The 14,107-nt window shown below is 30.9% G+C and overlaps 1 protein-coding gene across 1 annotated transcript; it reads right to left on the bottom strand.

The window, feature by feature from the left end:
- Positions 1–217: 217 nt before the first annotated feature.
- LOC137814031 (ABC transporter G family member 15-like) lies at positions 218–13,418 on the bottom strand. Its single transcript, XM_068616555.1, has 9 exons — positions 12,993–13,418; positions 11,507–11,589; positions 2,660–3,121; positions 2,456–2,575; positions 2,228–2,359; positions 1,745–2,029; positions 1,361–1,633; positions 1,171–1,278; positions 218–965 (listed from the first exon to the last, which is right to left on the bottom strand). Exons 1-9 carry the CDS (start codon positions 13,234–13,236, stop codon positions 618–620), a joined length of 2,055 nt encoding a protein of 684 aa, XP_068472656.1. The 5' UTR covers positions 13,237–13,418; the 3' UTR covers positions 218–617.
- Between the last annotated feature and the right edge of the window lie 689 nt (positions 13,419–14,107).

Genomic DNA, 14,107 nt, shown 5'->3' with positions numbered 1-14,107 from the left:
ATTTTTTTTCTTAATTGAATGATTGATGTTTTAGTATGTTTGAAATGGAAAAAAAAAAAAATATTGATGTTTGATATTTTATATAAGTAGCAAATATAAGTTCAAATTTTTATTTAATTATAATCAATTTATATTCAATTTTTTTATAATTACTCAATTTTATTATTTATTTTTTCAGCTACAATAAAAAAAATTAATTAATTTTTTTTATATTCAATTTTTCAATAACATACATCTTTTATTAAATTTCTTCAAGAAAATTGTACACGAACTTACTCTTGTACAGAAACAGATAAATTAGTCCACATCACTATGCGGTGCAGACCTATGCTGTGGACTAACCCGCATTTCCATCCTAATACACATTACTCCACTATTCCAGAATCACTTTTATCATCAGTCAACATATATTGTTTTCTGATCTTTGTTTTTTTTGGGACTATTCATCATTCACCGCACTGAATATAACAATTTTCACCAAGACAATAAATGTTAAGTTGCTGACATATGAATGTCACCATAATATGTACAGAAGAAGGATTGGTAAGTACAGTATATATTTTAAATATATACTAAGACACATGAGAGAGAAAGCTTTAATAGGAAAAGTGATAGAATTAGGACATTGGAGAGTTAAGACCCTCCTGAACTGACAAAGGATGCAAGGATTGATGCCGCTTGGAAGAAGTATATTTGTCCTTCAAAGAGGGTCTTTTGAGAAAAATGTGTTGGAGGGTCCTTTTGATGTGCAACAATGATGAAGCTCTCTCCTTGTGTTTAAGAGCCAAGTAATACAGCACTCTATAGCTTATCAAGAAGCAAACTACGACTCCTAAGTCCCACCATTTTGAATAATCAGTCCTAATTCCAAACATAGCATCAAGTATGTATTCACCCTTTATCTTGGCATCCCCACCCATCTGTGGTTCAAATTCAAGACCAATCAGGTCATTCTTGAATTGACCCTGTGTTTCACAGTGAAAGAGCATCATTAACATCATAGCCTAAATATATGAAGAATGCATTAGCATGGTATAGTTGTGCCTCTAAAGCACTCATACATGTGATTTGAATAACCAGAGAATGTGGGAAATCCTGAATAAGGTGGCAATTATGTTTTAACTAGGTAAGACTATGAAGTAGAAATGGTAGTTGTACAGACATTTGTACCTGTATTGACCATGTAATGTAGCTGAGATAGGACATTGGATAGCGCCAAAAGAACTTTGGAAGGTCTGCTAGACTTCTGAATACGTTAGATGGCACCATCATGAATACCTGTGCGCACAACTTAATTTCTTTAGGTAAATAACACTTCAAATTCATGAGACTGAGGAGTAGAATGTTTGAATTTGCTCACAATTACACCAGTTGCAGTTCCAATTGCTACCAATAGGTCGGGTGCTAGTGCTGCAACGAATAATGTGCAGCCCTCTGTGGCAGAAATGAAGCTAAATATATTCATGCAGAAGTAGAAGTAATGAGAGAAGCCTTTATGAAAGTTCACCATGTGGTAAATTATTGTTCCTGAAGAGACGGATATTGCAAGAACAAAAGGCAATGATGAGAGGAAATGTGAGAGTATAAAGATGGCCTCCCCATAATGCTTTCCAAACCTTTCACGTTTGAAGACCTGGTTTTTAAGGGTCAAGAAAGAAGATATCCATAAATTTTATTTGTTTAATTTAGTCTAATGGAACCAAATTAAGATTGAGATATATGATAACTTAAATGCTTTGAGTACCTTTAATTCCTCATGGTAAAAGGGTACGCCACCTAAACACAGAAAGATCATTAAGCCAAAGACGAATCCATCACATTTGCCTCTAGTCATGATTGCTTCATTACTTGTTCCTATGTTGAAAAGAAGAACACCAGCACTCACTGACATCATGATATAGAATACAATCCTAAGCCAATAGTAACCAAAGTCTCGGCTCATATTTAGGAAGGATCTATCTGTCAATGTGCATAGCTGATTCAGCCAGCTGGTATCATATATTTTCCCAACTAAAGGTTCTTCCTGCAACTGAGCAACATACGAGCCTTCAATAACTATAGTTACTCCAGTCAAATTGCACTTAAGAAAAGAAAAAAGGGTAATGGCCAATATTGTAGTCGTCTTTTCCAGCTCTTGGTATGTGCCTTAATGTAATAAAGGGACAGAAGCAACAGAAATGTGAGAACAGAGATGGTTTGATATGTGGCCTTCTACAAATTGACTTACACTTTTTTTCATTTCTCTGATCTTTTTCCTTGCATTTTCTGAAAGTATGGAGTTCTTGTAGTTCATTACCAGTTCCGATTTAATCTCCTCTGCCGTCATATTCATTAGAGAATTCCACGACGATGAGGCATTCTGAACACGATACACCAGGATTATATATCACAAAACCATGTTTAAGAATGCTGAAAATAGTGAAACAAACTATACTGCATGAGTTGTAATACTGACGTTTTCACTTTTAGAAGGTATTAAGGGTGCAATACTATCGAACTCTGGGCTAACACAACGAAGGAAATGCTCAGGAGGATTCCTTCGGGTTGGACAAGGAAATCCTGCATCAGCAAAGAACTGAACAAGAAGAGAAGTTAGCAGCTTCACAGAAAAGCTATAACTTTGTCTTCTCCAGTGGTAAAACTCGAATAACTTTCTCACCTTTACAGCCATTGTTGCTTGTCCAAAGTATACAGCTTCACCTCCAGCAAGGAGGACCAGATCATCAAAAAGGTTGAAGACTTCACCACTGGGCTGGTGAATGGAGCATATGACTATTCGTCCATCATGTGCTATGTTTGATAGAGAAGAAATCACATAGAAAGAGGCTGCACTATCCAAGCCACTAGTGGGTTCATCCAGAAACATTACACGAGGTTGAGTTAAGATCTCAATGCCTATGCTAAGCCTTCTTTTCTCTCCGCTACTTATTCCTCTCAAATGCCAATTCCCAAGTCTGCTTTCCGCACTATCTTCCAGACCCATTTCAGCTAATACATTGGTTACCACCTTGTTAATCTCATTTCTGCTCATATCAGAAGGAAGTCTCAAACGAGCTGCATATGTGAGGGTTTCCTTCACTGTTAGAGTTCCCAAGAAATAATCTTCTTGAGTAACATAAGACTGCAAAAACATCAGAAATTCACTCAGTGCTGACACAGTCTATAAACCAGAGTTGCGTCTATGCATAGACGTAGTTATTGCAATTGATGAAACTTAGATTCAGAGTTACTCCTTTTGGTTATAAAAAAATAGGATTTCATCTTGGTAAGCTATGTAAGAAAGAAGTAAGTATAATAAAATTACAGAGTTAAACCTCTCAACTTAATTCGACACACAATCGGTAACTCTCAACTTAATTCGACACACAATCGGTAACTAACTCTTATTATTCTTCCACAATCTAAGAAAAATGTATTTTTTTTTCTCCAAATTAAAAGTTAATTATGTGATCCACCAATCAGGATTCTATCATTATTAAATTAATTGCATATAATTGCGTATAATTTGATAATCATTATTTCCTTAATAGTTGGTAGGTGAAGATCATCAACCTGCAACTCGCAACTTACTTACCCAGTGCGTATTGTGTCAGTAAATAAGAAAGACTGATTATTCCGGCTTGTAATTTTTCTCGCGCAATGTGGTAGTCTATGTCAATATGTTTTATGTGTTCATGAAATAATGAGTTTGCTGCTATATGCAATGCTGCTTGATTGTCACAGAAAAGTCGAGTTGGCAAGTTACATGACACCTTTAAGTCCTTCAACAGATATCGCAGCCAAACTATCTCCAAATATGTACTTGCCGTCGTGCGGTATTCAGCTTCCGAAGATGATCTTGATACGTTTGTCTATTTTTTTAACTTCCATGAGATAATAGATGATCCTTTAATAACTCTTTGTCGTCTGGTGTGAGTTTTAGGTATTGTTCCATTGAAAATTTGTCTGGATAAGTAGTTGTGAGTTTCGTATAGTGCAAAATATCAAACGCATATTTTCTTTGTGACATGTAAATACCAGCTTTGGAACGGAAAAATTCAATCCCTAGAAAATATTTTAAGTCTCTGAGATCTTTAATAGACGTTTTTTAAGACGCTGCATTTCTGTCAGATCATTTCCTGTCAAAAGAATATCGCCCACATAAATCAAAAAAGGCAGTAAATGATGAGTTATTTTGTCTTGTGAAAAAAGAGTAGCCTACCTTGAACCGTTGAAATCCTACAGATTTAATCACATGAGAAAATGTTAAAAACCATGTACGGGATGCTTGTTTGATACATAAAGGGATTTGTTGAGTCGACATACAAGGTTCTCCCCTGTCGATGATGCTCGGGTGGCAAGTCCATGTAAATAATTTCATTCAATTTACCATGTAAGAAGGCATTTTGCACATCTAGCGGGTGAATAAACCAAGTTCTAACTGCTGCAATGGTGAAGAGACACCTTAAAGTTGTTAATTTCGTTGTTGGTGAAATTTTTTTGCAATAGTCGACACTTTCAATCTGAGTGTACCCATTTGCGATAAGGCGCGCCTTATATCTATCGATGCTGCCATCCGATTTGTACTTTATTTTATAGACTCATTTGCATCTGATGGGTTTCTACCCGACGGTAACACTGTCAAGGTCCACGTTTGATTTAGCGGAAAAATCTTCTTCCATTGCTTTTTGCCAATTTGGATCAAGGATAGGTTGAGCATAAGTCTGAGGTTATTTGGTGACTATAATGTTAGCAAGATATGCACTATGTGTAGAAGAAAATCTTGAATTAGAAAGAAAATGATGTATAGAATACCTGGTTCCATTCGGTCGATCTTAGGTAGTGATCGAATGATTGGCTTGGAAATGGGATCCCGTTACGAAGTCTTGAAGCCAAAAAGGTGGGGTTGATGTGCGACTGGATTGTCAAAGAGGAAGGTCGACAGGAGAAGGTTCAAAAATGGGTGTTAGACTTCCTGGCGTGGGAGAAGAAGGTTGGTCTGTTGGAGGTTCAGGGTGCATTGTGACGAGAGTAGGAGAAGATGGTGGATCGAGTGAATGTCGGACAGGAGTGGGTAAGTCAATGTCAATAGCGGGCAAAATATGTTGTAATGAAGGTGAGGATTGCATCCGAGACTACTGGCAGAATGGGAAAACACTTTCATAGAAGGTGAGTCTGCATCTCTATCAAATAATTTGTGTTTTTTTTTATTGTGAGGATAACCAATGAAGATGCATTGTTGGATGCGCGGATCAAATTTTTGCTTAGGTGAAACAACAGTTGCATAACAGAGGCAACCAAAAGTTTTTAGGTGAGAAAGTGAAGGTGGGCGATAATATAGCATCTCAAAAAGTGATTTATTTTTTAGTAAAGGTGATAGCAAGCGATTAATGATATATGTGGCAGTTAAAACGCATTCTCCCAAAATTCTAATGGTAAATGAGACTGAAATAGGAGGGTTTGTGTTGTGTTTAAAAGGGGACTATGTTTGCGTTCTACTACTCCATTTTGTTTAGGAGTGTAGACGCAAGTGTGTTGACATTCAATACCTTTTTTGAGAAAAAATTACGCATTGAAATAAATTTCTATCTGTTGTCAACGCGAATGATTTTAATAGATGTCTGAAATTGATTTTGTGCAAATGTAATGAATGATAAGAGATGTTGGGTTTCAGACTTTGTGATTCATAAGAAATAGTCAAGTACATCTAGTATAGTCATCAACTATAGTAAGAAAAAAAACGTTTTCCAAAATGAGTTGGGGTTTTATGAGGACCCCAAATGTCACAATGCAATAGATTAAATGGAGAATGATATTTTATTATGCTTAAAGGAAAGGTAGCCTTGTCTATTTAGCTTTGGGACAAATACTACAATTATTATGAATGGGAATGAGAATTTTACTAATAGGTAGTAATGAAGATGCAAGTTGTAGACGCGCCAGAGAAGGATGTTTGAAGCGCTTGTGCCATAAATCAGGGTTGGTCAAAATTTGAGATGTGTGGGCTTGGTTTGGAAGAGAGGACATGTAGTATAAGCCTGTGTGTGTTGTTCACCGAGCCAATCATCCTCCCCATAGCCAAGTCCAACAAAACGCAATCATGTGGAAAAAGAACGACACAACAATTTAGTGAACTGGTTATCTTACTAACGGACATGAGATTTAAATTAAAAGAAGGAACGCAAAGAACATCTTTGAGAGTGATATTGTCATTGAATTTAATCGTGTCCGTAGATGAGATGGGCGTAGTGGAGCCTTTGGGTAGATTAACATTTGGAACAAAGGATGATGAAGTGTGTGTAAAAAAATGTGAATCCGATGCAATGTGATCGGTTGCTCCGCTATCCAAAATTCATGGTTTCGTAGAAGCTGAATTAATAGACGAGTTATAGGCAAACAAACATGCAACGTTTACAAAAGTGTCACTTTTACCATTATTGTTGAGCGAGTAAACGAATCAGTGCTCTGATACCATATAAGAAAATTGTATATAAGAAGATGGTAAGAAAAATGTATATTTCTTATTCTCTTGTGTGTTTACATCACTCATGTATAGGAAATATATACAAGTGTATGGAGACTTTCTCTCCAAATTAAAAGTTAATTATGTGGTGATCCACTAATCATTATCATTATTAAATTAATTGCATATAATTACGTATAATTTAATAATAATTATTTCCTTAATAGTATCACTAGTGAGTATTACTGTTATTATTTTGAACATGTGATTTGGAGTCACCACAGAGGTTATAATAACACCCATTTCAGAATGATAGACCTTACACATGTTGTGTTGAATAAGTACAGCTAGCCCTTCTCTTGAAGTTGTCCAACAATCTGCTGATTATTCTTTAAATCAGACACATGAAAAACTTCAGTTATCACTTGTATTGGATTGTTGATCTACACCCGAACATTCCATTTGCCTTTCACCACCAAGACTGCATTTTTTCCTAGTTTTATAATATCTACAAATTGTTCATCTACATCTGCAAAATATTCCTTTTTATTGCACTTGTTATTACAGCAACCAGAATCCAATAACCAGTCATCTTGCAGAATCTGGTATCTCCTATGCTAGTCATTAGCAACATTTCTTATGAAATCTCCGTATAATTGCTTTCCTTAGTGTGACATTCCTATGAAAGTGTCCAACTTTAATACAATTGAAACATCCAATGGCGGATTTGTCAAAATTAGCTTTTCTTCTTCCTCGAACTCGTCCATGAAAACCACTACCTCTACACGAACAAGGTTGATTTTATGAGACGTGGATCATCACTACACAAGCAATGTATAGTCTATAAAAGTTCATTAAATAATAAGCTCCCAATTATCTGGACATACTGAGTTTGGGAGATAGATTTTCCTTTGTTCTTCCTTAATTTAGAGTTAGCATCATAAGGGATGTTCACTGATTTAAAGTCATAATAGCCAAACTTTTCAAATAAGTTTAGCAGTATATTGTTATTGAGATAGTAATATACTATCTTTCTTCATTATGACTCTAACTCCTAAAATAACACTTGTTGCACTCATGCCTTTCATCTCAAACTTAGATCCAAGAAAAAATTGTTTTAAAAACTATATCATCACATGTACCAAAAATCAGCATGTCATCCACATATAAACTTATAATGACGCATGCACTATTTTCATATTTAATGTACACGCATTTATCAACGTTGTTAGTAGAAAAACATCACAAAGTTAAACATTGTCAAGTTTTTCATGACATTGTTTTGACACCTATTTTAGTCATTATAAATATTTGCACATTTTATTTTTTTAACCTAAAACTACACATCTTCAGGTTTAGTCATATAAATTTTGTCCTCTAGTTCATTTAGAAAAGTTGTTTTAATATCCATTTGGTGAATAACTAGTTTATAGATAGATGCTAGAGCTAATAACACTCATATGTTAGGTTTTTGAGTAAAACCTTTTTCTACTAATCTTTCCTTATATTTTTTTATGGATCATCAGGATGATACTTTTTCTTAAAGATCCACTTACAACCAATGGATTTTGCTCCTTTAGAAAAATCTATTAAGGTCTAAGTATTATTTTTCTTAATTGAATCAATTTCAATCTTAATGACCTTATCCCAATGTTTTGCATCAGGAGTACTAATAGCTTTTACAAAACTTGTTACATAATTTTCAACTAGATAAGTGTAAAAATCATCTCCAAAGGATGTTTCCCTTCTCTATCTTTTACTTCTCCTCACACCTCACACATGGCATCACTAGCTGTATCTATAGACGGTTCAGATGTACCATTAATCTTTAAGGGAAAAGCATGTTCAAAGAACTCAATATTTTTAAACTCAATTATAGTATTGCGTTCAATTATATCACTATTAAGAACAAGAAACCTATAGGTAGCCCTATGTTCCACATAGCTTGAGAACATACAATCAGAAATTTTAGATCTTATTTTCTTTTTCTTAGAACTAATAAGCAAAACATTATCAAGAGCATTAGAACTAATAAGCAAAACATTCATCATTTCTTTAAGAGTCCTATTTTTCCTTTCAGCCACTCCATTAGATTCATGTGAATACGGTGGGGTTACTTCATGAATAATACATTTTTTAACACCAATAATCATTAAACAAAACAAATTGAAGATTGGACATCAACCTTGTTCGTGTTTTCGACCTTCTTTTACTACAATCGTAAGGACTTATGGCTAATGGCATTGATGCTGACAACAACTCTACAGCAGAGAAGTCAAACAGTGTTTCCACAAATTATAGCATCTTTACGAAACTATTTTCAAATGTTTCAGAAATTGAAATCTTCACTGATTAGAATTTACGATGTTAGCAAGAACGTGGGTCTACTCCATTGGATATATATGGAGAAAGAAAGAAAGAAGACCTGAAAAAGTATGTGTGATTTTCGAAGGCAAAATCACCTATTTAGGGAAGAACTAAGGTCAAGAGAAAGGAAAACAACTTCAAGCATGAGACTTGCAATGGTTGAACAACATGACCAAAAATGGAAGAGAACACTCAGATTTTTCGATTAAGATGACACTGGATTTGGAAGCTCATGAGATAAGTGGATATTGTGCGTAATCACTGGAACAACTTTTTTTTATGTTAGGATGAGAAAATTTATATTTTAAAAAATTTAAATATATATTAAATTCAATTTGTTTGTTTTAATTATTTTATTTTTTAAATAATTTATTTCGATAAAATAATTTAAATTTCTAAAAATTTATTTTTTTAGATATTGAATTTTAATTATTAATAAATTAAAATTTTATTTTAATATTAATAATATTTTTTAAGTAAAAAAAAATAGTCAATGTTATTTTTCAATTGATGTTCGCATTTTTTTTTAACTAACACAGATAAAGAGTTTTTCTTTCTTAAGATTAACTGAGGTTACTTTCAACTTATAATAACTATTTTTGTTAACATTGATTAAAGTTATTTTTAAAATGTCATTGATCGAAATTCTTTTATTGATTTTTGACCAATGAAAGATAAAAAAAAAAAAATACCAACTAACATAAGAAGAAGAAAAATCTTAATTAAGGTTGATCGAAATTTTCTCCATTCGCATTTAAATTTTTTTACCAACTTCAGACAAAAAAATATATGTTAGTGACATTGATAAAAATAATCATTGTCAACATCGACAAAAAAATTTAATCAATGTTTGTTGTAACATTAGTCGAAAACACTCCCACTCAAGAAATAACATTGTCCTACTTAATTAAAAATAGTTCCAACAGTTTCAGTCTAAACATAATTCCTACTAACATCTACTAAAAAATTCTTGAAATAGTTCCATTGCAATGAATAAAAATTTATAGATATCATTGAAAAGTTATTTTATTAATATAAGAATAAGTACATTTTTAAAGGATAAGTGATTGAAGAGATTTTCTTTCTTAGTTCAACTAAAGGTTTTATTCTGGTTAACATCTAAATGTGTTTCTACATATTTTTCTTCTTTATTTTAGTGTTGTGATCCGTGAACTTGTTTAATTTTTTTAAATGTATTTAATAGTTTTGAGTAGGTAGAGTTATTTTTAGCTGTCCATGTTCCTTTTTAGTTGAAGGTTTTGGTAAGTTTACATAATCTCTTTTTAAAAGAATTATTTTATAAAAATGTTGGATTACCTATAAAATGATTAATATTTATTTATTTTTTTTAAAAATATTTTTATTTAAAATCAATAAGAACTAAAAATAGTTCCAACAGTCCTGTCTAAAAATAATTCCTATTAAGATCTACTAGAAAATTTAAGCTTACATAACTTGAAATGGTTCGATTACAATGAATAAAAAATTATAGATAAGAGGAGTGATTAAAGAGATTTTTGTCCTGATTCAACTAAACTTTTAATACTTTAACATCCACTACAATAAAATTATAAAATAGAAACCAATTTGTAGAAACCAAAATAATTAGTTGCAATAGTAACTAAATTAGATACCATTTTGAAAACTAAAAAGAAATTTGGTTTCTAAATTAATTTCTATTATTGTTAAATAGTTTCTAAATTGGTATCTAATTAGCAACCAAGGTTTTTGCTACCAAATTTAGAAACTAAATAATTGGTAGTTAAAACCTTAGTTGCTAATTAGATACCAATTTAGAAACTATTTAACAATAATAGAAAATAATATAAACTAATTTAGAAACCAATTTTTTTTTAGTTTTTAAAATTGTCTCTATTTTAGTTTTTATTGTAACTAATTATCTTGGTCTCTAAAAATTAGTTTCTATTTCATGATTTTCTTGTAGTGATCTAAATGTATTTTTTATTGATGTCTTGATTTATGAACTTAGTTTATTTTTTATCAAGAGTATTTAGGTTTTTTTTCTGTTCAGATTAGTTTTTAGTTAACAGTTTTTTGATAAATTTATAAGTTCTTTTTTTTCAAAATAATTGTTTTGTAAAATGATTGGATTACTCCTAAAATAGTTTATATTTATTTTTTTTATTTATAAAAAAATAATGAAAAAAAAAACTTATCTAAAATCAATCAAGAAATAACATCTATTTATATTGGTAAAAAATACTTTTTTCTGCATTGCATAAAAAACAAAACTAACTAACATCCTAATCCAAATTTGATATTCACTAAAAAAACATTCTTGATGTTAAAAAAAAATAAGTGACGTCAACTAAAAACTAACACTAGTGTACATCTGAAAATACATCGAAAATAATCATGATTGGTTTTGATTAAAAAGACATCCAACTAACTAATTAAAAATGATAAAATATCGTGTCGATGATCTGATATTGATCGAATTCATAGAGTTGGCGACATCTTCATTTTAACTAAACTAAAAATATTTAATAAAAGAATATGAAAAACTATAAAAATGAATAAATTCTTACCTTTTTTTAAGTAAAATTATCAATTTCTAAAATTTAACCTTTTGAATATATTTTATCATAAAATAATTTAAATTCTTTATAAAAAAGAGTTTATTTGTAAAGAGTATAAAATAGTCTAAAAACACTGTTACTGTGTTGCTAAACTTACAACATCTTTGCAGCCTGTCGTCCTTCTGGTAGTCCCATTCAGTAGCACATTTCCGCTCATCCTAACATTGTTTGGAAGTATCCCTGTTGGAATCAGAGAACACGATATTCAAGACAACATAAAACAGTTTCTGTTTTCGAATGTTTTATTTTCTGTTCTGAAAACACAACAAATCATATATGACCATTTTTATTTACACACTCACATAATGTAATCTAATGACATAAAATAATAATAAAATTAAAATAATATAATCGATAGTACTTCAAAAATTACATTAAAAATTGAAAAATTAAATTATTGTTTTAGTTTAAGAGAAAAAAACAAAGAACTGTAATAAAAACATAATTAAATATGGAAAAATTAATGAATACACTGTCACTATGGTTAAATAAAACCTTTTTACATGCACTATGTTCTCAGTTACTGTTATATTGAAAAGTGTTATTTTTGTTTTATCTCGGTTGCTTTCACTTCTTTTTAATGACTTTATTATACAGTCATCACTACAATCTACCTAACAAGTTACTATTTTATAACCGACAACCTATTCTAAAAAATAAATTTTATAACCGACAACCTATTCTAAAAACTAAATTTTATATTCGTCATGATTAGGATTGATGCAAGTTTTTTAAAAATAAATAAAGAAATATTACCCCCTAATTTTTTATATCAATTTCAAAGTAATTAATTTAAAAAATATTACTTTTTATATTAGTAGATAATTTTTAGAGCAATTTATTATAGAAAAAAATACCTTTTATGGATAATATTACATTCGTATATATCTATCCTTTTTTAAACATTTCTGAGAAATATTAAGTGTTGTGAAACTTGCATTTATTAGGGGATTATCTCTTGAGGTTACTATATATGAAAAGAACTATACTTTATATTCTCAAAGTGAAAAATAATTTGAGATAGAGAAATATTCTAAAAATGGAAATGAGTAAAATTTAGTAAACCAATCATCACGTAGTAAGTTAATTATTCTTGGTATATAAAAGCTCTACACACTCACTGGATTCTCATGGCAGGAAAAGGATGTGGTATAACTTAAACGAAGTTTATAAGATTTAAACCAAGTTGCTTTCATTGTCCACAATAAAAAAGATTAAAAATTAAAAAGAAATAGCAAATCATTAGAGACTCATGATTCATGCATTAGGATTAAGTGACAAAAGATAGTGTTAGAAGAAGAAAATGAGAAAACTTAAATTAAAATAATATTTTTCATAATTAACTTATACATAAACTAAAAGACATATTTTGAAAAAATCAGTATAAATAATTTGTACATAAATTAGTTGTAACTTATTGTTTTATCTTTGTTAATCCTAAAAGATTTGTGGAGAAATTTGTTGAAGTATGTTGAAAGTATAAAAATATAGTTAATGAAGCAAAAGAAGTGGTTAATATTGTGAAGTAAGCAATGTGAAAGAAAGTGTGTGGAGAGTGAAGAGAGGGAGAGAAGTTTAGGCACCAGCGAGTGCAGCAAGTAAAGTTGATTTCCCAGATCCTGAAGGACCAATAAGTGCCATAATCCTGTTGGGTTCTGCATAACCAGTTAACCCTTTTAAGAGTTCCTTTTCTCCACTTTTTCTACCATTTGATGTCACCACTGTCAAATCTTCCCAAACCAAACACACTCTCCTCTTATTCTCCACTGCAATACCTTCCTTTCTCTGCAATTCCATTTTGGTAGCAGACATCTTTTCTTCTTCCATATGGATTTACATGTCTATCAGCTAAAATGTATATATAGATAGATATTTTTATTAGTGCTACCCGTTAGGTATTGCATATTGCTTATTTCATTATGGCACTGTGTGAACACGTTTATATGTTTGTTGAATACTTTCTGATAGCAGTTATTGAAGAGTACTGCGTCTTTATCTAAATGGGGCACTCTTTTTTATTTCTGATTCATGCACTATTTGTTGAATTTTTAGAAGTAGACAACGTGTATGCTAAACTATAGAACGCTCTTTTATATATTTATATTTAAATGATAACAATTATATATATATATATATATGATAAGATGAAGGTTATTATGTGTCTGTGTACATTGAAATATAAGAATTTATAAACTATAAAGTTTCTATTTATTGAAAAATGAACTATTTTGTTGGGTTTTAAAATATCAGTTTATAAGATAATATCAGAAAGATTTATTTTTATCAATAAAAAGTTAAATAAATTATAAGGAACTTTTTTTATGAGTGTGATACAAAACTAAAACTAACAGCAAGTAAATATTACAAGACTCCTCCATTCCTAACAGCAACAATCAGTTCAACCAAGTACAACACTGAAAATACAGCTCACAATAAAAAGCTAACATCTAAACAATTGCTGCTCCTATTTGACGTCAAACCAAACCAGAACCAAAAACCTGCTGCCTAACAAAGTAATTAAACCCATCAGCACCTTTTAAGTATAATATCATAAAAGATAGAATTTTTTTTATCAACAAAAATAAATAAAATTAAAATAAGACACTTCAGATTATTATTTTGTTAGATGTGATGTAATATGAATAAAAACAAATGTTTGGTACATGTCAAATTTATTAGTAAATAGTTGACTAAGTTA

The sequence above is a fragment of the Phaseolus vulgaris genome, chromosome 1 (assembly GCF_000499845.2).
Source record: "Phaseolus vulgaris cultivar G19833 chromosome 1, P. vulgaris v2.0, whole genome shotgun sequence".
NCBI classification, from domain to species: domain Eukaryota; kingdom Viridiplantae; phylum Streptophyta; class Magnoliopsida; order Fabales; family Fabaceae; genus Phaseolus; species Phaseolus vulgaris.
Note: the sequence above shows the minus strand (reverse complement) of the source record. Positions and strands in the feature narration are given on the sequence as shown.

Bases quoted from the DNA above. Each gene is read 5' to 3' on its own strand.
- LOC137814031 (XM_068616555.1), bottom strand. From the start codon at position 13,236: ATGGAAGAAGAAAAGATGTCTGCTACCAAAATGGAATTGCAGAGAAAG. The intron at 2,030-2,227 runs GTAAGTCAATTT...TATGTTGCTCAG, and splicing joins TCAGAGAAATGAAAAAAAGT to TTGCAGGAAGAACCTTTAGT. The intron at 1,279-1,360 runs GTGAGCAAATTC...TTGTGCGCACAG, and splicing joins GAACTGCAACTGGTGTAATT to GTATTCATGATGGTGCCATC.